The 24,331-nt window shown below is 29.9% G+C and overlaps 1 protein-coding gene across 15 annotated transcripts; it reads right to left on the reverse strand.

Moving 5' to 3' along the window:
• Nucleotides 1-1,471: 1,471 nt before the first annotated feature.
• LOC145041581 (casein kinase 1-like protein HD16) lies at nt 1,472-23,211 on the reverse strand. 15 transcript variants are annotated; one of them, XM_078989713.1, is made up of 19 exons: nt 22,545-23,211; nt 22,321-22,395; nt 22,048-22,112; nt 21,851-21,921; nt 18,821-18,983; nt 17,892-17,962; nt 12,426-12,694; nt 6,988-7,115; nt 6,763-6,892; nt 6,494-6,634; nt 6,255-6,397; nt 6,008-6,182; nt 5,839-5,929; nt 5,385-5,764; nt 4,747-4,976; nt 4,512-4,649; nt 2,831-3,039; nt 2,656-2,688; nt 1,472-1,700 (listed from the first exon to the last, which is right to left on the reverse strand). In XM_078989713.1, exons 7-15 carry the CDS (start codon nt 12,513-12,515, stop codon nt 4,959-4,961), a joined length of 1,296 nt encoding a protein of 431 aa, XP_078845839.1. In that variant the 5' UTR covers nt 12,516-12,694; nt 17,892-17,962; nt 18,821-18,983; nt 21,851-21,921; nt 22,048-22,112; nt 22,321-22,395; nt 22,545-23,211; the 3' UTR covers nt 1,472-1,700; nt 2,656-2,688; nt 2,831-3,039; nt 4,512-4,649; nt 4,747-4,958. The 15 variants fall into 15 exon arrangements, with proteins under 15 accessions (XP_078845839.1, XP_078845842.1, XP_078845833.1 ...); XM_078989712.1 differs by lacking the exon at nt 1,472-1,700 and adding an exon at nt 1,713-1,930; XM_078989716.1 differs by lacking the exon at nt 2,831-3,039.
• Nucleotides 23,212-24,331: the final 1,120 nt, after the last annotated feature.

Raw genomic sequence — 24,331 nt, forward strand, 5'->3', positions numbered from 1 at the left:
TACAAAAATGCATTAACCAATCATAATAGTTATGATTCGATTTTAACCAAAAACCGAACCACATCGCCCCATACATACCCCTAACTACAAGAAGCCGTCATTGGTTGCACAACCAGCACCACCTGAAGTCGTCGTCAGTAGGAGGGAGACGAAGAGATACACTCGGAACTACAAAAACGAAGAGAGACATGAGCGACTTCTCCGTCCATCCACAGACGGAGATCAGAGTTCTTCGTCCACTACCAAAGTTCTACAGAGGCGATAACGATGAAAACTCGAGCCACAGACAAGTTGGTCGTTTCGAATCCTCAAATCCAAACACCTCTACAAACCCTAGCTCGGGTCTGCAAAACCTCGACATATGGCGACACTGAAACCTTGACGAAGATGTTGGAAACTCGATCACAGACTTCAGCGCCGCTACAACGGTCCTAGCCAAACCTTTATCGTCGGTGATGAACAACTCTGGTGGCAAAGGCGAAGTTGACATCTTCGGTTTTCATATCTACATGGTTGCCGTCGGTTTTAAAATCTATGAAAATCAATAGAGCACCGCCCACCAGCTGGTTGTTGTCGGAGATCATCCACTACTGTTTACCCTTCGATTTATCTTTGTCGGGAAATCGATGGTGGTGGTGGTTTTGACATGTAGTGGTGGTATAGACCGGCAATGGTGGCGGTGGCGTTCATAAGTTCCGACGAGTGGTGGCAGTGACCTTTGTCAGAGAGCCGGAGGTCCGGTGATGACGAATATTTGTGTTTGCAGGTTTGGGTTTGAGTGTATGTAATGCAGATAGGATTTTTATTTTTTATTTTCTTATAAATATAGAAATTAAAAAGAAAAAGCAAAAAAATGAAAAGATAAAGGTACAATTGTTATTTGAAAATAGCTTAAAGTCAAAACCTTTTGGACCAGTGGTGCAACGCCAAAACATTTTGAACCAAAGTCCCAAATTTTGACAAACCATAGGGACCAAATTTGCAATTTTGTCAAAAATAAATAATCAAAGTGCTTTGCTATAATTGAGTGCTTTCATATGTGTTAATTACAACATTCCAATTTTATTTTTATTTTGTCAGATTTCAATATTACATTTTTGAAAAATGACCTCATTTTATAACAATTAATGTCATCTAGATATAACTTTTCATTGCTATAAGAAAAATTCAAAGTACAATTTTGTAATTTAGTAGATTTCACTATTATGATGTATTTGTATGAAAAACAAATAATACCAGCACAAAACACAAACAAAAACATAAACAGTTGTAAGAAAAGTACATTGCAATTTTTTGCATTTAGCCCATTCCTCAAAGCAAAAACACAAACAGTTGTAAGAAATCAAGGGAAAAAGTAACCAGGTAAAACTGGAATGCAAAGTACAAAAGCAGGATATATATATATACCAGGGACGTCTAAGACCGTGCTAAGCACGACCCACGGAGGGTTCTTTGTAAAATTCTGCAAATCTTTCAACACGGTAATTATTGGTGTATAGCATTTAAGTGTCAGACACACAATACAGTTATAGTTGTTGAATGGAAAAATACCATACGACCAAAACCAACATATTAATAGTTGCAACGATGATGACAGGTAAATTGGTGAATTTAGTTTTTAGATATTAGGAAATCATAGAAGAAACATGCCACCAAGGTTTCAACATAAGATGTCCATATTTCATCAGCAACCCAATGACCTAGTATTAGAATAAAAAAAACATCTCAAATAAATATTTAATCAAATAAAAGCATTTACAACTTTATTACAATTGTACGGAAAAAATTACCTTCGTCCATGCCTTATAATTCTAATTAATATAAAAAAACTTAAAGTCATACTTTATAGACAACTCGTTAGCCGTGGGATCAATAGCTAATTAACGTTGCAACAAAAAAAAAAAAAAACTCCTCATCATTTCCATGTCATCTGAAATAAAAAACAGAACTAATAGCAAAATCATAAAACATTTTTGTTATAAAGCACATAGCCTATGTCGGTAGGATTAAAGTACGTTCCTATTCTTGCAATTTTCCCAAAACATTATATGAATCTATGTGATATGTTTGATATACCAGAAGAAACATAGGAAAGCCGCTATACAAAACAAGTTGGTTTTAGAACATAATCATGAAACCATATTTGCATGACTCAAACTTAAAAATAAACAATTGAAAAGCCACGCACGCAACCAACCTTGAACTTTCCATCCAGATTATATTATAGACTGATAATCATTTTACTTTACAAAACATGTTTAAATAACTTATATGTTCAATAGAAAGGATGCATCCAACAAGAACCTAAACGGCGAAGACTAAATGGTGCAAAATATGTCAAACTTAAAAATGATACAAGCTTTCTAGCGCCATTTAACACTACAAAAAACTTTTTTTAAATCACATAATTTCAACAAAAAAAGTCAGCACCATAATCCACTGAAGAACGGAACTACAATTATGGAACAACAAATCCTAGAACTTATAGCTAACAATGTTATTTCTCGCATCTATATTTCATATATGCAATCAAATTGGGCTTTTGTGTGGAATAGAGAAGTGGAAAAACTCACTGCGTTCTATCTTCTCTAGATAGAGACAAAAAAGGAAGAGAAATATAACTAAAAATGACAGATTAGTGACGAAAGAACATACCAGGCCCTGCATTTCGAAGCTTGCGTCAAATTCCTTCACCACCACCGAGAATGAAAATGCAAAAATATCAAATATATTAGATCAAAATCAGTTAAAATTTAAAACGAAACAACCTATGAATTGAAACGGATGTAGAGAGACAATCGACAATTCAAGTAAATCCTAATTGACTTGCCAGTTAAAATTGTTAACGCATAAGAGATGAAGATAAAAAGTCGATGGGCATATAGACGTTGGAAGGGCTAGGGATGTTTTAATACACAATCGATCAGCTTTCGGCATTGATGACAGAGGAGTGGTTGTAAGGAGTTAATAGAAGAAGATTCTTTCATGCGCCAATTTACTTCACCAAAGCACAATATGATAAGGGGGATGCGAAAAATTCTGTCCAAAACAAATGCCAAATGTGAATTAGTAACAAACACAAATTACACACGACAATTATCCCTAATAACAACACGATGAACAGTAAGAAAAGTAAATTAGAAAATTGTGTCAATATCGCCCGGAAAGGGATGCCCATTCTCTAAGAGAGAAAGATGGCTCTTCTTCTGCGATACACACCATGAAGCTTCTTGGGAACTTTCCAGCTTGTGAGAAACCAAAAAGAAACATCAAATGTTAAAAATAAAAGTAGAAAGTGAATGTAGAAATACAGTGTCGATCAAACTGTAATTGGTATCATATTTTCTTGTATCACCTCTTGACTGAACCATTTAATTGTTTGAAATCTAAATAAAAAACTAATGGAGACAAGGATGAAACAGAAGTAGTAAAAACTGGAGAAGCTTCAGGGTGTAGTCTAAAACGCCATCAAACGAAATCACAAAATTACTTTACCTCTATGATTAAAACTTTAGCCAAGAGACCAAAAACCTAAAATTAAAGTAGAGATGCAAAAGATGACCAATTGCGGAAAAAAACGGATGGCAGATCGGTGTCTTCTTTGAAGTAGAGGAAAGAAAACGGGTAAGCAGTGAGAAATGAGAGAATGAAACGATCGAGAGAAAAGAATGTCGTGTATGGCGGTATATTTGGAAAGGAAAAAAGAGAAGTGGCCAGTTGGTATCGATGCACGTGGCCAGCTAGAATGAGACGGTGGCAAGGCTACATGCATGACTCACCAGTCTAAATGGAAGATGGAAACCGGAGGGAGAAAACCATTGGCAAACCTGGGGTGAAGAAACAAATGGAGGTGGTGAGAGTGGAGGAAGAGTGCCTTACACACCAAAAAAAAACCCCTAAGTGAGATACACACAACCTCTTTGAGCGGTAAAATTCCAGAAAAACCATCCTTAATTCCACAAAAATCACCCCTTTATTCCACAGGCATCCATCTCATCCCACTTTCCTTAATTTTTAATGCACCAACCTTATATATATATATATATATATATATATATATATATATATATATATATATATATATATATATATATATATATATATATATATATTCTTCTAGTTACCCCGTAGAAGAATTAAGCCATTTCCCAAAAAAATGAATCTCACAAAACCTAGAAGCTCTTGGAAACTTTAATAAGCGTGCACACATTTCCATTTCATCCTTCATGCGCATACTTCCACATATGATTGTTATTGTCTTCAAAACCTCTGAATTCCCCAATATGTATTCAAGGAACTGTATATCACACTTTCGCTCCTAGCACTTTGTAATTTTCAAGGTTCTAAGGTTCGAAACCATACAAGTGGGAACTGACTCAGGCTCAATCCAGCTAATGTCTACCGGCTTTAATTTCATCACATAACCAGATACACAACCACATGTTATGTTTTGTGTGGAATAATAACTTAGGAAAATAAGACACGCCAAAGCTTAGAAACAGTCCAATTACCTCTTCAAAACATAAATGCTCCAACTCAGGAGAGCTTTCAAGAATTTGAGTAACAAAGATCCATGGAGATTTGAAAGAATCCTTCAATTCCAAATGCTTCAAAATGAGAAACTTGGGCAAATGTGAATGTACAAATTCCTTCAACAAAAACAGCAAATTAAAAGTCAAACATTGCATGCTCTTAATTAAAAAGCCAATTGGACTAACATGTATGTCAAGCTCACAAACATTTAACCTAATTGCCTCGTTAATCCACTTTGCAACATCTGACTTTTGCACGCTTATAGCCAAGGTAATAATCGTTCAAGTCAAGGTTTGTGATCAACCTCCAACAGTATTTCCATCTTTTGGATAAAATGCTGGTTCGCACAGCAAAACTTGTAGGCATTAAAGAGAGTATATGTGAAAGAATCTCTTCAGAATCTCGAACTCATTTTTTTTCTTCAATTAGGGTTCAGCTCTCACCTGCAAAGATGAATAGTAAGATTGAATTAAATGTAGACAATCCAAGAAAGAATAATGGATACTTGGATTTGAAAACACATTTACTAAAATTAACAAGGAAATGTAATCGTTTACTTTAAATCAAACGATCTGCATATTTGTTATAAAGTTCTTGGAACTCAGATCTTTTTCACTTACAATTATGCAGACACGCAAATCCATTTCAAGAAGAAAAGTGTTATAACGCAGAGCGTTTGAAATACTAATAAACTAAAAAGAGAAAGACGAATTGTACATTAGCCTGGTTTATGCAGAAGTGAAACTGGAAGCGCCTAAACTCAAAGCCCTAATCGGAAACCGATTAAGGTTTTAATCATAGCAAAATATAGGGGTGTTTGGGATCAAGTTTCAAAGGTGTAATAAGCTTACAAAAGTAGGACACTCCGTGTTGTCTTCCTCCGCAAATGAGCAGACTTTGCCGCTAAAAGTCGTCAACAATAAACCCCTCTTCGTCTTCAGTTTCTTTACCGGTTGATCTGTATTTCCCTCGTTCTCTATGATCACCACGGTCGAGATCATTGCAATTTCACAGACAAACGGTGTTCTTCTCCTTCCATAATGCCGAAAGTCCAGCCCAAGCAACGATTGTTGCTCATCAATGACATTTATCTCCTTCCACATTAACCATATTTTAGAATGTTTCGATTTTGCCATGGATGTCACATGAAACCCTTCTCTCCATTTCTTGTTTATCCACTTGAAAGGGAACGAGTCGCTAACTTTGTAAGACTGTTGAGAGTACTGTGTCCCTAAAACTTCATAAAATAAGAATACACAATACATGCATTATGCATACTAATCTTAAAAGAAAAGCTCAACATACCTTTTGACATAACCACCAGAGAGCTTCCATTGTTAGCACCAGCAATAGAGCTGATGTAATACTTCTTCTCCCATTGTTCCATAATCCATTCCTGCAACATCCATCAATATTATCAAATAAATAACTTTCTTTTTTCCAAACACAGCATTTATCACTCAATAGTCTGTACCTTGTGTAAGAAGAAAGGAGAAAGTTCATAAACTTGGCTTGAAAACCCTGTCCCAGCATCCATTATCAAAGCCCATAAGTTGGAACAAGATGACACACAGCTTATAAGTAAGCCATCAGCATTTCCTCTCTCAACATGTTGGCTTAATCTTGCATCTGCAACATTGTAATGATACCTAATGCACCACAACCCCATTTTAGATACAAGAGGCCCAGAGAATATAAAATAAATCAAAGGTAGCACCAACCTTTGTTTCATTGCTAGCCTGGCATTGTAAATTGAAATCCACTGTGTTGCAGGGACTCCCATTCGGATTTTCTTTGAAGGCTGTCCATCATCATCCTCATCAAGATTCAATCTTCCCCGCTTTTGACCAACTTGACAGATGATCTGAAGTTTTAAAAAAACAAAAGTGATCAACTCTTTAATTTAACAACAGATCATATGATACACACTAGTAAGTTAAGTAGCAACAAAATGAATCACCTTTTGAGCACCATCTGTGTTTATAGCAGGATTGGGTCCTATCTCCAGAAACTGCCTTACAGGTGCAGGGCAAAACACACACAACATTTCAGGAGATGTCGCCATTTTCTTCTTGCACACTAGAAATGATTTATTGTCACCCTAGAAAAACAACATAAGATTACCAAAGCACAATCTCATATATATATATATATATATATATATATATATATATATATATATATATGGCAATAAAAGAATCTGGTGAATCATGATGTAATAATTAATACCTGATACCCTTGCCAAGGAAGCCTGCCTCGATGAAGAAATATGAGTGTATATGCAAGAGATTCCAGATCATCTCTTCTACTTGCAGTCCTACCCAAGTGTGCATGCACACTAGCATATCTAACTGTTCCCCTGCAATCACATGGCTATTGAATATGAATCCAAATGGACATTAAGTAAGACAATACAAACAGTTTGCTTCAAGAAACTGGTGATTTTAATTTGACCTGAACATGTCAGGCCGTTGGTCATAGTCAACATATGGCCTCCTAAATCCCCTGCAGTCCTTGTAAGCATTGAAACGTCTCCCACAAAAGTTCTTCATTCCAAGGACATTTGTCCTTTCAGTCATCACCTGTGTACAAAGTTTCACAAAGCCATGTCACAAAATAGCATCCTACTTTTCAATGTCCTTTTTCTAAACTAATATTTAAAATCAAGGGCTAAATGAATCATGTCTTTCTGGTGTGAAGGGATTAAATGAAAGATCATGAAATTAGTACTTACCTAACAAAGTATCAGTGTTTTTTATGTTTAAGGTGGGGGTATTTGGTCATTTTGATACTTTTTTATGGAATTGGTGGCTTTAACAAAATGGAAAGAGGAGTGGAATAAAGAAGGAAATTGAATGACTATCTGTTGGCCTTTGGGCATTTTACATCTCTGTTATTGCTCTTCCTTTTGGCCTTTGGGCATTTTACAGTCATGATATCCTCATGGTTCCTATCTGTTGAAACGATGCAATTCTATCTCCTAATTTCTCCATTCTAATCTGCTTAAAACACAGTTTATATATAAAGTCATACACCATTAATCCATACACAATGCTTTGTATGTTTTAGTTAACACCCTTAATAATAGGGTTGTGTGCCAAATAATAAATAGGAAAAGAACAATCACTGATTAGTTAGTTAGAGCAAAAGATATCAACTGTGTAAACAAATTAAGGTCAGTTTTATAAAGATATCAACTGACTAAAACTACACTAGAGCAAAAGAAAACAACTTACTATCCTTGACTAGAACATTTTTGTATGAAACATGTAGACACATACTATCCTTGACCTAATAATAGAAATTAGGTCAGAGACTTGTAGGAACTTAGATCCAATTACAAAAAAGAGCTAATATACTCTTACATCTCACGTGAATCGTTTAACTACTATATAGAATGTGAATTATTTGATAATGAATTACAATCATTTTTAAAATGAAAAAATGAAATGAAACCCTATTTATGATTTCCAAAAGACTAACTGGTTCTTAAAATCCTAAAAGCCTTAAGAACTTAAAACTTATAAAATTTAGCATCTAGAATTCAATAAAAATTACTATGAATCTTATAATATTAATTAAAAATAAATAAAATTAAGGAATATAAACAATGAAAGTAAATTTCAATTTATAGATAAAAGTAGGCCTTATGCACATCTTATAGAAAGAGGAAATTTTTTATAAATGTGTGGTAAAATATTAAGAGAGAGACTCTCCTACCAAAACCTCTCTTTCCCAAAGACCACACTCATTTTTACCTTTCCCCAACATTTCATTCAAGTTTACATGTTTTTCTTTGCATTTCTTCTTCATGTGCATGCTCATCACACATTCCGGATTTGATGATGATGGTGGTAGATCTTCATCAAAAAGACAAAAACATCTTGCATGTTACAAGATGGTGAAGATCCATGACCTAACATATGTCAAAACCAAAGAAATAGACTTTTCTACAAGCTTTTGATGATCATCACCTATGCAATGTCTACAAATCATAATACGTGTGGTGAACTTCTTAGCTTGAATGCTTGATGCTCAAAGTTCGTTAAAAAAATTTGCAAATATGTATATAAAGAGATTTATAAACATGAAGTTTGAACTCTTTTTAGTATTGTTTATTAATTTGTTCTGATTTTCTTGTTATTAAACATAAGTTATAAAATCAGGTTCTGCTTTTTAAAAAATAACTTTTACTGAATATTACATGGATTAAATGGTGGAAAAATAGCTAGACTTATCTAAAAATCATGAAAATTTATCAGAAGGTTCTTGATTACTATTATAACAAAAATAAAAGGTTTGGTAATTTATAGTTTTGTTTTGGTTGCATTTTTGAATTTTTAACACTTAAAGCACCTCCAAAAGTATTAAAATATATTGGTAATCATACCACAAAAAAAGGGATTTAACACCTGAAAATGTTAGTAAGTTAAATGGTTTATAAAAATCAGAATATTACAGAAAAGTAATTACAACCTATATAAAAACAAAATTTGACAATTTTTCTACAAGTAGGAAGTTAAGTATATTTAATGTTAGAAATTAAACTAGAAACTCACTACTGTGTAATATTATCGTAGAGCATCTGCAGTAGGAAGTGTGGAATTTTAATTCAAGGCATTGTTATCACAATTTCAAATCACTGTGAGTATTCACAGCCCCTTTTTATTGTTTTAATGATTTGGAAAGCATTGTATTATTCTTTAATGAATGCTGTTTTAAACTTTAAATGTGTATGTTAATGTTGATACATGAGGCCTTATCGCGGTTAAAAAGTTTAATGCTTCGATGTTAATGTTGTAACATAAAGAAAAGTAAAAGTATAATACTAAAAATAGAATAATTTTTAAAAATGCAATGACTAATTAGAAAACATAAAGTAGACTGTTTTAATTGGAAGGTTTTTCAATGATTAATGCAATGATAGGGAAAAAAGTTTTGATGTTTCAATATTATAACAAAAAGAAAAGTGAAACAATAAAAGCCAAAAATGGGATGATTTTCTAACAAAAGATATGTGAAGTACTCATGTATTTTGGAAATGAAATGTGCTACCAATACGAAAATAAAAAGTAGAATGTTGTAATTGGAAAAAATTCCAAAGGAAAATGCATAGATAAGGTAAAAAAGAGTTTAATGCTTCGATGTTAATGTTGTAACATAAAGAAAAGTAAAAGTATAATGCTAAAAATAGAATATTTTTAAAAATGCAATGGACTGCTAATTAGAAAACATAAAGTAGACTGTTTTAATTGTAAGGTTTTTCAAAGTAAAATGAATAGATGAGAAAAAAATTGATGTTTTAATGTTATAAAAGAAGGAAAAGTGAAAAACAGTGCTAAAAATAGGATGATTTTGAAAACGTAAGGTACTACACTACTACTGAATATGAAATCTGAAAGTTGAATGCCTTAATCGGAAGATTTTTCAAAGTAAATTGCATAAATGAGAAAAAAAAATGTCTCATGTTTAATGTTTCAAGGTTGTAAGTTGTAACATAAAGAATAACTAAAGTACAATGCTAAAAATGGGAAGATTTTTAAAAATGATATGTTAAAAAAGGGATAATTTTTTAAAATGCAATGTGTAGTAATAATAAAACTGAAAGTTTAAAGTTAAATTGGAAAAAAAAAAATTTAAGTAAAATGCATAGATAAGAAAAACAAAAGTTTGATGTTTCAATGTTTCAATGCTTAAAATGGGATGATTTTTGAAAATGCAATGTGCTATTAATTAGAAAACAAAAACTAGGATGTTATAATGGAAGATTTTTCAAAGTAAAATGCATAAATGAGAAAAAAAAAATGATGTTTCAATGTTGTAACAGAAAGAAGACTTAGAGTACAATGCAAAATTTGGCTGATTTTTAAAATTAATATCTGCAATGCTAAAAATAGAATATTTTTTAAAAAAATGTGCAATGCTAAAAATGAGAAGATTTATGAAAACGTAATGTGCTATTACTATGAAAACTAAAAGTAGAATGCTAAAACTGGATGATTTTTCAACGTAAAATGCAGAAACTAGAAAAATAATTGTAGTAATGTTGTAACAAAAAGAAATTGAAAAAACAATGCAATGATGAAATTAGGATGCTATGAATGGAAGATTTTTCAAAGTATACTAAAAATGGGATGGTTTATGAAAATGCAATGTGCCACTAATATGAAAACTGAAAGTAGAGTGCTATAAGTGGAAGAGTTTTCAGAGTAAATTTCATAGATGAGAAAAAAAAATTGATGTCTGAACAGAAAGAAAAGTAAAAGTACAATCTAAAAATTGGATGATTTTAAAAATGGGATGTGATATGCTAAAAATGGGATAGTTTTTTTAAATGATGTGTTACTAATAAAAAAAACATAAGTAGAAAGCTATAAGTAAAAGATTTTTTAAAGTTCAATGCATGGATGAGGAAAAAAAATAGTAGTATGATGTTTCAATGTTATAAAAAAAAAAAAAGTGAAAGTACAAGGCTTAAGAAAGATGTATTTTGAGAATGTATGTTCAATAATCATTTATTTGGGTGAAATCTTTTTATTTATCAATAATCATTTATTTTTTGAAAATTGAGTAATCCAACCACTTTGTAATGCTTTTTTAACCACAATAAAAGTAATTTTGAAAAATGATCATTAGGTCCCGAATGACCCGTATTTCAATAGGATAACCGGATATAGTGATCACAACCCTGGTAATGTGGCTCCCTATAAAATAACATTTTGAACCATATTAACACAAAATCTGCACCAAAGTCTCTGAATTTTGGCTCTATTAACACAAAAGTCCTTCCTCTTTTTTTTTTTTTGCAATTTAGCCCATAAAACCGGTAAACACTTGCAAAAAAACCATTGTTCCCCACTAATGCCAATTTTCAGGTTTTTCTGAAAACTTTAAGAATTTTTCTGAAAATGAACAAATCATAAATGGCTTTCTTGTTAATAGGGTTTGAGTTTAAAGATTTTGCTGAAAATATTTCCTTTTATATCTACGAAACTAATGAAAAAAAAAACTCATCTATTTATTAAAAAAACTCACAATAAAGATATCATCCACATCATTTTCACTAGAAAAACTCATTTTTATTTATTAAAAAACAGGAAAATGATATATTATTTATCAGTTTGGGGTTTTTTGTGTTTTCTTCCATAAATATCATAACTATATATCAATTTTAGCATGTGTTTTTATAAGTATTATAGCTCTTATAACATATTTTGCAATTATTTAAGTTACGTGTTGTAGAACAACTTGAACTTAATTTGGTCACTTATAAAAAAATGGAAACTCTCTTCATTTCCATTCTTTATACCTAGGTCACTATTTTTTTTACAAACATGCCCTAAAATATTACAGCACAGCCAACTGGAAGACATAAAAAGAGTAAGCATATAAATACATAGATGCAGCATGAAGATGACATTAAATTTGTTTTTACTCAAGGCCTAACATGTGAGGACCATAAACCAGAGGATTTCGTTATATGGAAAAAATAATAAATCATGATTTTAAAGCCAATCATCCTGTCTTACTCAGATAAACTTTTCAATTACCAAAAAACAACCAGATATCAAGATACCACAACTAACTAAAAAGTTGCAGAGATGAAATTTTAGCCTAAAGTGGCATCTGGGGTATCGCATCAGAAAGAAGAGGGTCATAATAGACATTACCAAGATGGAAATAAAAAGAGATTATTGACTCAATTTTTCATTGGGGCATTTTGTCAAACACTAAAAAAACACAAACAACCCATAATAATATTCCATAACCAGATTCCTAATATATTTAAATATGCAAACCCCAATAAAACTGTAAGTTTAATGAATGCTACAAAGGTACTTAACACCTCATGTAAAGGTTAAATTAAAATCAATAGGATTAAAAAAAAGTACCTCAAGATAAACCTTCTGTCCACTGTGGCATTCTCCGATTTGGGTGAAAGTAAAGATGTCAATGAAAAAATTACAATACATGGCACCCATGCAGAATATCGTTCCTGATTTCTCTGTTTTGCTTCAAGATTCCGGAGGTTTGATTTTCTGAAATCAAACGAATGAATATTTCAAGTTTTCCCTTCAGAGAGGTTGGGGTAAAAGTTGATATTGGGGGTGAGAGGCTACGGTTTCAAGAAATAAAGGCAGTAAAGGAGAAGTTACAATGCCTGAAGAAAAAACAAAGCGCATGAGAAGGAGAACAATTCTTGAAATCAATTTATTTTAGAAGTGAGATTGTTTATATCACAAAATTCAAGTGTACCTAGATACGCATAAAAACACTATACAAACCGCAAGTGTTTCAGAAAAGGAGGAAGGGTAATGTGGCTCCCTATAAATAACATTTTGAACCTAGTTCAAACTCACATTCATTCCACACAACATTTTGGACACCAAACCAACTCAAACAATATCTTCTAGCAATGGAGATATTCATTACTTTTATAATGGGAAATCTGCAATAGAGTCCATGAATTTTGGCTCAATTAACCCAAAAGTCCTTCGTCTTTTTTTTTTTCAATTTAGCCCCTAAAACCGGTAAACACTTGCAAAAAAAAAAAAGAAACATTGTTCCCAGCTAATGACCATTTTAAAAAAAAAAAAAAAAACAGGATAATGATAATTTATATATCATTTTGGGGTTTTTTTTGTGATTTCTTCAATAAATATCATAACTATATATCATTTTTAGCATGTGTTTTTATAAGTATTATAGCTTTTATAACATTCTTCGCATTTATTTAAGCAAGTTGAAATTTAAGTTATGTTTTGTAGAACAACTTGAACTTAATTTGGTCACTTATAAAAAAATTGAAACTCTCTTCATTTCCACTCTTTACACCTAGGTCGCTATTTTTTTCACACATGACCCAAAAATTCAACAATAAAGGTATAGTTTGATTTGATTCAAGTAAATGTATGTGCTATTAATTGAGAAAAGATATATATCCAATTAGTTTGCATGTACCCTTAACTATTGTAACTTGTATAACGTTTTTTGTAACTATTTAACCATGTTAGGATTTAAGTTATTTGTTCTAAAACAACTTGACCTTAATTTGATCAATTCTAAAAAAAAGTAGAAACTCCTTCCATTGCCATTTTTACACCTAAGTCACTTCTTTTTTACACCCAAGACCTCAATATTCGACACTTCATATCACAAATCAACAAAGTTCTCTGAACTTATAAATGATAACTACAATCATTTAGATACCATCTATATTAGTTTTTTTCATTAATTTAGCATATTTAAAAGAATGCTATATGAGAAGGTTCTTTAAAATGATACTTGATGCTATTAAAAAAACTGAAAGTAGAATGTTGTAATTGGAAGATTTTCAAAATATGATGCGATGATGAGGAAAAAAAGTTTGATGCTTCAATGTTAACAAAAAGAAAAGTGAAAGTACAATGCCAAAATAAGGTTGTATTTTGAAAATGCAATATGCTACTAATGAGAAAACGTAAAGTAGAATGTGCTATATTCGGAAGATTTTTTAAAGTAAAATGCATTTATGAGAAAAAAAAGTTTACTGTTTCAATGGTTTTTTAAAATGATATTTGCTTCTAATAAGATATCTGAAAGTAGAATATTCTATAAAAGGAAGATATTTCGAAGTATAATGCAATGATGATAAGAAAAAATTTGATGTTTCAAAGTTATAACAAAAGAAAAGTAAAATTATAATGCAAAAAATGGGATGATTTATAAAAAAGTTATGTGAAAAGCTAACAGTAGGATGTATTTTGAATATGAAATGTGTTACTAATAAGAAAAATAAAAATAGAATATTTGAAGACTTTTAATATTAACAAGGATACATGAGAAAAAAAGAGTTTAATGTTTCAATGTTGTAACATAAAGAAAAGTGACAGTAAAATGCTATAAAGATATTATTTTTGAAAATGCAGTGTGCTACTAAGTAGAAAACTAAATATAGAACCCTGAAATTTGTAGATTTTTCAAAGCAAAATGGGATGATTAATGAAAATGATATGTGCTGCTAATAAGAAAAACGAAAAATAGAATACTATACTTGGAAAATTTTCAAATTAAAATGCATAGATGAGGAATTAAAAGTTTGATGTCTCAAAGTTGCAACAAAAAAAAAACAAGTGAAAGCGCAATGCTAAAAATGAGATGATTTTTGAAAATGCAATGTGCTACTATTAAGAACACGGGAAGTAGATAGCTAAAATTAGAAGATTTTTCAAAGCAATGCATAGAAGTTTAATGTTCCAATTTTGTAAAGTAAGAGTAGAACACTAAAAATAATATGATTTTTGAAAATGATATATGAAATGTTAAAAATAGGATGGTTTTTTAAAATAATGTATGCTAAAAATGCGATAATATTTAAAAAATATATGCGAAAAGCTACTAATAGGATAAATTTTAAAAATGAAGTGTGCTACTAATAAGAAAACTAAAGTAGAGTGCTATATTTAAAAGATCTTTCAAAGAAAAATGCATAGATGAGAAAAAAAAAAAACTAATGTTTCAATGTTGTAAATTAAGAGTACAACGCTTAAAATAAGATGATTTTTAAACATAATATGTGAAATGCTAAAGATGGGATGGTTTTATAAAATTATGTATGCTAAAAATGTGATAACTTCTAAAAAAAAACATAAAGGACAATGTTCAATGTTATAACAAAAAGAAAAGTGAAAGTACAATGCCAGAAATAGGATGTATTTTGAAAATGCAATGTGCTAATAAAGAGAAAATATAAAGTAGAATACTATAATTGGAAGATTTTTCGATGTAAAATGCATTGATGAGAAAAAAGAGTTTAATGTTTCAATAACATAAAGAAAAGTAAAAATAGAACGGTAAAAATAGGATGATTTTAGAAAATAGTATATGAATTGATAAAAATAGGATGGACTTTTCAAATGAGATGATTTTAAAAAAAATAAGATGATTTCAAATGGATTCTTCAATGTTAAAACAAAAAGAAAAGTACTTGTAATGCTAAACATAAGATGATTTTAAAAAAAAAATAAAAATTAAATGCTAAAAAGTGGATGTATTTTTAATATGAAATGTGTTACTAATAAGAAAAATAAAAATAAAATGCTAGAACTTGATGATCTTTCAAAGTAAATTGCATAGTTGAGAAAAAAAAAAGAGTTAATGTTTCAATGTTGTAACAGAAAGAAAAGTGACAATACAATGCTAAAAATGAGATGATTTTTTAAAATGAAATGTGCTACTATTAAGAATACAAGAAGTAAAGTAAAATGCACAGATGATTTGAAAATGCATTGTTCTACTATTAAGAAAACTAAATGTAGAATTCTATTATTGGAAAAAATTTCAAAATAATGCTTAGATGAGGTAAAATACAGTTTGATGCTTCAATGTTATATAAAAAAAGTGTAAGTACATTGCTAAAAATGGGATACTTTTTTATAATTCTATGTGAAATGCTAAAAATAGGTTGATTTTTAAAAATGCAATGTGCTACTAATAAAAAGACTGGAAAAGAATGTCTTAATTGGAAGATTATTCAAGTAAAATGCATAAATAAGAAAAAATATGTTTGATGTTTCAAGGTTGTAACAGAAAGAATAACTAAAGTACAATGCTAAATATGGGAGGATTTTTTTTTAAAAATGTGTAATTCTATAAAAGGAATATTTTTTTAAAATGCAATGGGTAAGGCAACTGAAAGTAAAATGCTATAATGTTGATGATCTTTTAATGTATATTGCAATGATGAGGGAAAAAAGTTTGATAAGTCAATGTTATAACAAATAGGAAAGTGAAAATATAATGCTAAAAATGAGATGAATTTTAAAAAAGATACGTGAAATGCTAGAAATATGATGTATTTTGAAATGTAAGGAGCTACTAATAATAAAATTAAAAGTAGAAAGTTATACATGGAAGATTTTTCAAAGTAAAATGCATATATGAGGTAAAAAAAAGTTTAATGCTTCAATGTTGTAACTTAAAGAAAAGTAAAAGTATAATGTCGAAAATATGATGTTTTTTAAAAATGCAATATGCTATTAAATAGAAAACATAAACTAGAATGTTTTAATTGGAAGATTTTTCGAAATAAAATGAATATATTAGTAAAAAAGAGTTTGATGTTTCAATGTTTTAACATTAAAATAAGTCATAATATAATGCTCAAAATGGGGTAATTCAATAAAAGGAAATCTGCTACAATGTGGAAAACTGAAAGTAGAATCCTAAAAACGGAAGATCTTCCAAAGTAAAATGCATCGATGAGAAAAAAAAGTTTGATGTTCCAATGTTGTAACAGAAAGAAAACTTACAGTACAATGCAAAAAATGGGATGATTTTTTAAATCAATATATGCAATGCTAAAAATAGAATATATTTTTTAAATTATATTTGCAATGCTAAACATGAGAAGATTTATGAAAATGTAATGTGCTACTAGTAAAATGCTATAACTAGAAGATTTTTCAAAGTAAATGCATAAATTAGAAAAAAAAAAAAAAAAGTTTCATGTTCCAACGTTGTAACAACAGAGAAAAGTGAAAGGAAAATGCTAAAACAGGAATGAATTTTAAATTATATGTAAAATGCTAAAAATGGAATGGATTTTGAAAATGATATATGCTTCTAATAAGAAACTTAAAAGTTAAATGCTAAAAATGGGTTAATTTTTTATAATTATAAGTTAAAAAAACCGAAAGTAGATTACTAAAAAAGGGTTAATTTTTGAAGTATAATGCAATGATGATGAAAAAGAAAAGTTTAATGTTTCAATGGTATAACAAAAAGACAAGTAAAAGTATAATGCTAAAAAAAGGATGATTTTTTATACTTAAAAGTTAAATGCTAAAAATGGGTTAATTTTTAAAGAATCAATGTGCTGCTAATAAAAAAACTAAGAGTAGAATGGCTTAATTGGAATATTTTTTAAAACAAATTGCATAAATAAGAAAACTGAAAGTAGATTGCTACAATTAGAAGATTTTTCAAAGTAAAATGCATTCATAATTTTTTTTTGGAAAATATGCTTTAAAAGAATTAAGAACTAGAAGTACAATGCAATATGCAATTGATAAGGAAAAAAGGTTTTAATTTGTAGATTTTTCAATGTAAAATGCCATTGATAAGGAAAATATGTTTAATATCTAAATGTTGTAACTAAAGAGAATAAGTGTTTTCTTCTTTATTTCTGGCGTTTTAGGTGAACTATTCAAAAACAGGAAAGCTTTTGTTCTTTGTTCTTTGTTCTTTGCTCTTTGTTGTTGTTTTAAATATCATTTTGTTACTTACTTCATAGCAGAACTTAAAGTATTTTGCTAATTCTTGCATTTAGCCCTTTTAGAACATACAACAAAAATATACAGACATTTTTTGGAACATACCTGGAGTAAGAAATGAAAGTATTTTGCTATTTCTCCATACACTTGGAGTATAACTAGATTCGGTATCCCCACTGTAAATGACAAGAAAAAGAGGAAATTAATAGATGTCTACTATCACTCAATTGTCAACAAAAAAAAAATAATAACAGCAGAACATACCCAGCAATGAATATAAGTAGTTGCAAGCAACATATAAAGAAAAGCTCTTGCTCTAAAATCCAAAAAGAATGCCCACATCTTAACTTAAGTGTCAAATGCTTTCATTATCATCTTCAAAATAATTGGTGGGTGTTTTATAAAATCAAGAGAAAAACCAATTAAACCCTAAAAGAACTACTACAATGGAAAGAATATCAACAGCTAAAGAAAATTTTCATTTTCAAGTCACGAGTTGACAAGTATGATACTAAACTTTTTGTAGCTTCACCATAACATGTGACAGATCCTAGAAACACAGCACAAAACATAAGTCATAGTGTCATATATATAACTAATGCAATCATTATAATGTGTAAACATTTTAAATTAAAATGATGTGATAAATATAAGTTTGAAAGCATCACGTTAATAAGGGAAAAATGAAAATGTAATGTAATAATAAGAAAATAACATAAACTGCATTCTTTTTTCTTGCATTTAAACATTGAAAATTATACAAAAGTAAATTGCATTTATATTTCAGAAATAGCTACCCAATTGTTAGCAAGATGGAAATAAAAAGAGATTATTGACTCAAGTTTTCATTGGGGCATTCTGTCAAACACTAAAAAAACACAAACAACCCATAATAATATTCCATAACCAGATTCCTAATATAATCAAAAAAATATGCAAACCCCAATAACACTGTAAGTTTAATGAATGCTACAAAGGTACTTAACACCTCATGTAAAGGTTAAATTAAAATCAATAGGATTAAAAAAAAGTACCTCAAGATAAACCTTCTGTCCACTGTGGCATTCTCCGATTTGGGTGAAAGTAAAGATGTCAATGAAAAAACTACAATACAGGACACCCATGCAGAATATCGTTCTTGATTTCTCTGTTTTGCTTCAAGATTCTTGAGGTTTGATTTGCTTCAAAAGGTAGCAGCTGTACAGGAAAGTAGATAGTGTAATACTTGAATCTGTATGAAGTACAACTGCTACCTTTTGGTTTTTGTTAACTATTTCTTTGAACATGGATTTTTTAGTTGGTTTGTAATAGAAGGAATTGCAGGATTTCCTTGAATCGGGTGAGTTCTTGCAATGACTCGTATGCCCCATTTGTTACACATGACATGACAAAACAAATTATAAGTCTTTTCCATGATCATGGTTTCTTGCAAGTGGAAGCATCAGCTTGTAGTTTTTTAAAAAGAAAAAAGATAATGTAAGTCCTCAAGGATTGAGCTTTATGTTTCTTTCTTTCTAATGTTGTTGTTTTAAGCTTATATGAGTCATTTTCATGGGAGTTTGATAAACTCCATGATCAAGTCTGAAACTTTGTGGTTACTAATGGTTCCAATGATGGGTAGATGCCATAGGGACGCGATCCTAGCCACTCATCTTAGGTTTCAACAAAAAAAATAAAAAGAATATGTTTTTGCTTTTCGGCATTTTTTATTTCCATAAAAAATTGAAAAATATCATATGTAAACAAATCCATGTCAGCATGGAAACTCATTCAATATTCTAGCAAAAAAAGTTACAATATTCTAACAGAATATTACTCATGCCACAATTAGATGCTTTTTAAAGTAAAATGCTTGGATGGGTAAAAAATGTTTGTTGTTTCAATCTTGTAACATAAGAAAAAGTGAAACTACAATGCTAAAAATGGGAGGATTTTTTGAATGGCAATATGTTAATATTAAGAAAACTTGAAGTAGAAATATTATAGTTGGATGATTTTCAAAATTCAAAGTAAAACACATGGATGAGTACAAAAAAGTAAGATGTTTCAATGTTGTAACATAAAGAAAAGTAAGAAAAAATGATGAGATGATGATTTTTGAAAATGTATCATATTAATAATAAGAAAACTGAAAGTAAAATGTTATAATTGGAATGTCTTAATAATAAGAAAACTAAAAGTAAAATGTTATAATTGGAATAAAAAAATTCAAATAAAGCATGGATTGGTAAAAAAAATGATTTTTCAATATTGTAACAGAAAGAAAAGTTAGTAAAATGATAAAAGTGGGATGATTTTTGAAAAGGAAATTTGACAATACTAAGAAAAATAAATGGATGATAAAAAATAAATATATAATGTTTCAATGTTGTACCAAAACACAGAAAAGAAAAATAAGGGTAAAATGTCAAAAATTGGATGATTTTTGAAAAAGGAGTTTGATAAAACTAAGAAAAATGCATGGATGATTAAAATAAAATTGATGTTTAAATGTTATTAGAAGGGAAAAAAATTGAGTACAATGCTAAAAACATGATGATTTTTCAAAGTAAAATGCAGAGATGAGTAAAAAAAAAGACTGATGTTTCAATGTTGTGAGTTGTGAGAAAAAAAATATTTGACAGTACAATGCCAAAAATGGGATGATTTTTGAGTGTGCAATGTTTAAATAATAAGATATTTAAAAGTAGATTGTTATAAATAGATGATTTTACAAAGTAAAATGCAGAGATGACTAAAACAGGTTTTATGTTTCAAAGTTGTAATGTTGTAACAGAATATAAAGTAGTACAATGTCAAAAAATGAGATGATTTTTGAAAATGCAATGTTTAAATAATAAGATATTTAAAAGAAAATTGTTGTAAATAGATGATTTTTCAAAGTAAAATGCATGGATGAGTAAAAAAAAAGTTTGAAGTTTCAATGTAGTGACAAGAAGAAAATTGAGAGTAAAATGCTAAAAATTGGATAATTTCAAAATGCAATGTGTTAATAATAAAAAAACAAAACATAAAATGCTATAATTTGATGATTTTTCAAAGTTAAATGCATGGATGAATAAAAAAAGTTTAATGTTTCAATATTGTAACAAAAAGAAAACTGATAGTACAATCCTAAAAATGGGATACTCTTTCAAATTCAATGTGATAATAATAAGAAAACCGAAAGTGGCATGCTATAATTAGAAGGTTATTCAAAGTACAATTGATAGATGGGAGAAAAAAAAGTTTGATGCTTCAATGTTGTAACAGAAAGGAATGTGAGAGTCCAATGCTAAAAATTGGATGATATTTAAAAATGGAATGTTAATAATAAGAAAAATAAAAGTACAATGTTATAACTGGATGATGTTTTATAGTAAAATGCATAGATGAGTAAAAAGGTTTGATGTTTTAATATTGTAACAGAAAGAAAACTAAGAGTATAATGAGAAAAATAGACTAATTTTTGAAAATGTAATGTGTAAATAATAAAAAAACTGAAAGTAGAATGCTCTAAATGGATGATTTTTCAAAGTAAACTACATAGATGAGAAAAAAAAAGTTTAATGTGTCAATGTTGTAGCAGATGGGAAAGTGAGAGTGTAATGCTAAAATTAGGATGCTTTTTGTAGATGAAATGTATAAATAGTATGAAAACGAAAAGTAGAATGTTATAATGTGATAATTAGATGAGAAAAAAAAGATTGATGTTTCAATGTTGTAAAAGAAAGTTAAAACACAGTATTAAAAATGGGATGATTTCTAAAAATGCAATGTGCTAATAATAGGAACATATTTCATAGTTTGATGTTACAATGTTGTAAAAGAAAAAAAAATGAGAAAAGGTTTTGTTCTTCATTCTTGGTTTAAAATTATTTTGTTCTTTGCTATTCGTTTTTGTTTTGAATATCGTTTCGTTACTCAGTTCATAAGCAGAACTTAAAGTATTGTGCTATCTCTTGGATTTAGCCCTATGCATATTGAAGTTGTTTTGGTTTAAAATACTAATCAATGTTAAACTAATACATACAACAAGAATTTAGGACACACAGAAAAAGATAGAGTTGTTTAGTGGAACATACCTGGATTAAGCAATGAAAGTATTTTGCTATTTCTCAATACACTTGCAGTATAACAAGATTCAGCATCCCCACTATAAGTGACAAGAAAAGTGGAATTATACAGATGTTAAATATCACTCAATATAATTAGAAAACTGTATCTTACATTGTAAATGAGAAAATTCAAATATAAAAAGAATAACAGCAACATGACATACCCATCACTGAATATAATTGGTTAAAGAAAAAAAAATCTGTCTTTTCCCATAACTTGTGTCGGATCCTAGAAACACATAGCACAAAACATAAGTCATACATAATCAATACAATCTTTAAAATTGGTAAACTTTTTAAATGAAAATGTAATCTAATAACAAGAAATAACAGAAAGTGCAATCGCTTTTCTTGCATATAAACCCATGAAATTATATCAATCGTGCATTCTATTTGGGTAAATATTTTAAACACCATGAATGTTTCAAGAAAATAACCTTTGAAGATGTTGGTTTCTCATGAGGTTGGCTTTGAAGGGGGCACCATGGTTTCAGGTGGCAACATCCATATTCCTGTAAAAAAAAATAACTACGTTGTCAAATACTTTGTGTTCTTGAAAAATAAAAAGACGCAAACAAACTATAATTATATTCCATGATCGAATTCCTAATATAATAAAAAAATAAAATAATAATAATAATAATAAATTAACGCAGCATACCGTACTTAAACCCAAAAGAATTCAAAAATAACTCATGATTCTGAAAAAGGGAAACAAGTGGTAGAATCAGACCGGCATAAGAAACCCTCTGTCAATGGTGGCCATCGCCGGCGCAGGAGCCAATGAAAGGTGACGATTTGGGTGAATTCAGAGATCTGGGAAAACCATGGCGAACATCGATCTTGATTTTTCTGATTTGCTTCAATATACCGGAGGTTTGATTTGCTGAGATCAAACAAAAGAATATTTCAAGTGTTCTCTTCAGATGCGTTAGGGTGTATAAGTTGTTATTGGGGATGAGAGGCTTCCGTTTCAAGAAAGAAAGGCGGTAGAGGAGAAGTTAAGTGAAGCGTTTCATCAAGAAGGGAAAAGAAGATGGTAGAAAAGAAGGGTAGGTGGCGTGAGATGTATTATTCATCCGATGGAAATTGTAACCTGTAAGTAGGTATAATGTGGGTTTATAGAATGGACAACAAATACATGAAGAAAAATGGGTTTATAGAATGTATTTTGGATCAAGAGGAGGAAAAAGGATGAATAAGAAGGAGAACGAAGACCAGAGGAAAACCCTGGTAATTTCAAGAAAACAAGTACTCCGAGTAACCACATTAGAAAAGTAGATACGAAAAGGAAGAAGAATATGAAGAGTTCAGGTGCCCTCTCTTGGCAGACGAACCGTTTGTGAACCGGCTCCAACTGCTTGAAGATCATGCTTTTAATTAGAATCTTAAGCATTAATTGTGTATTTTAATTAGAATCTTAAGCATTAATTGTGTATTACTAACCGGTCATTTTAATTTTTTGAAGAGTTTTTCCGTTTTATTTTTAATTATAACAATCTTTTTATCATAGAGGATTTTTTTGTTGTTTGGAGTTTAATTTTAACTAAGGCTCGTCAGCGTGTATTCGACATCGTATTCGGCAACTTTGGCGGGGCAAGGTCTCAGCAACCCAATGACGTTTTTTTCGTTGTTTTTCTTTTACTCCTTAACTCAAATTCTTATAACTGCTTTTTTTTTTTCGAAATTTCAAATTTTAAACCCTCAATCTTCAACTATAAATATCATCATCCTTATTCATTCTCAACCTCATTCAAATTTTCTTAATTCAATTCTCCTAACTTTCTTATTTTTCATTTTCTTCAAAACTTCATCGTTAATGGCTTGTGTGGTTCGTGTTTGGTCGTTTGAAGAAGAGATGTTGTTTGCTCGTTCATAGGTTGATGTTACAGAATACTCAATGCACATTAACCTCCCTACAACAACCTATTGAAGGAAAATCACCGAAAAATACAACCCAAAGCCCCAATCCCTCGAGGTAAAGAATAAATCTACTCCAAATGGAGGCACGCAAACGCACTTACAACGCAGTTTAACTGTATGTTTCATAGGGTGATGCATGAAACTGGAAATGGTGAAAATGAAAATACTTTGCTAAAGAATGTTCTTGAGGCTTACCATGTTGAAGCTAATAAAGATTTTCGGTTTGTTGAGTTTTGGCAACTTGTGAGGCAATCCCCAAAATTTACTCAAATTTAAACTCATTGTCTTTTAATTTAAGTTTTTTCAATTCTAGTGTGTTATGTTTTTTAAGTTTAAGTGTGTATTAATTTAATTTCAAGTGTGTAAGGTTTTTTAAGTTTAAGTGTGTATTATTTTAATTTCAAATGTATTTTGTTTTTAAAGTATAAAGTGTGTGCTTTTTTTTTTAAGTCAATGAAATTTTAGTTCTAAAAAATATTGTGTGTTTGAAATGTTTGTTTTTTAAATTAATTTATTTAAAAAAAA

This window comes from Lactuca saligna, chromosome 4 (assembly GCF_052625555.1).
Source record: "Lactuca saligna cultivar CGN05327 chromosome 4, ASM5262555v1, whole genome shotgun sequence".
Lineage (NCBI taxonomy): Eukaryota > Viridiplantae > Streptophyta > Magnoliopsida > Asterales > Asteraceae > Lactuca > Lactuca saligna.

Excerpts from the sequence above, each read along its gene's own strand:
- LOC145041581 (XM_078989717.1), bottom strand. The coding sequence starts at position 12,515 with ATGGGTGCCATGTATTGTAATTTTTTCATTGACATCTTTACTTTCACC. Across the intron at positions 6,893-6,987 it reads CAACGGCCTGACATGTTCAG|GGGAACAGTTAGATATGCTA; the intron begins GTCAAATTAAAA and ends ATGTGATTGCAG. Across the intron at positions 6,635-6,762 it reads TTCCTTGGCAAGGGTATCAG|GGTGACAATAAATCATTTCT; the intron begins GTATTAATTATT and ends TTGTTTTTCTAG.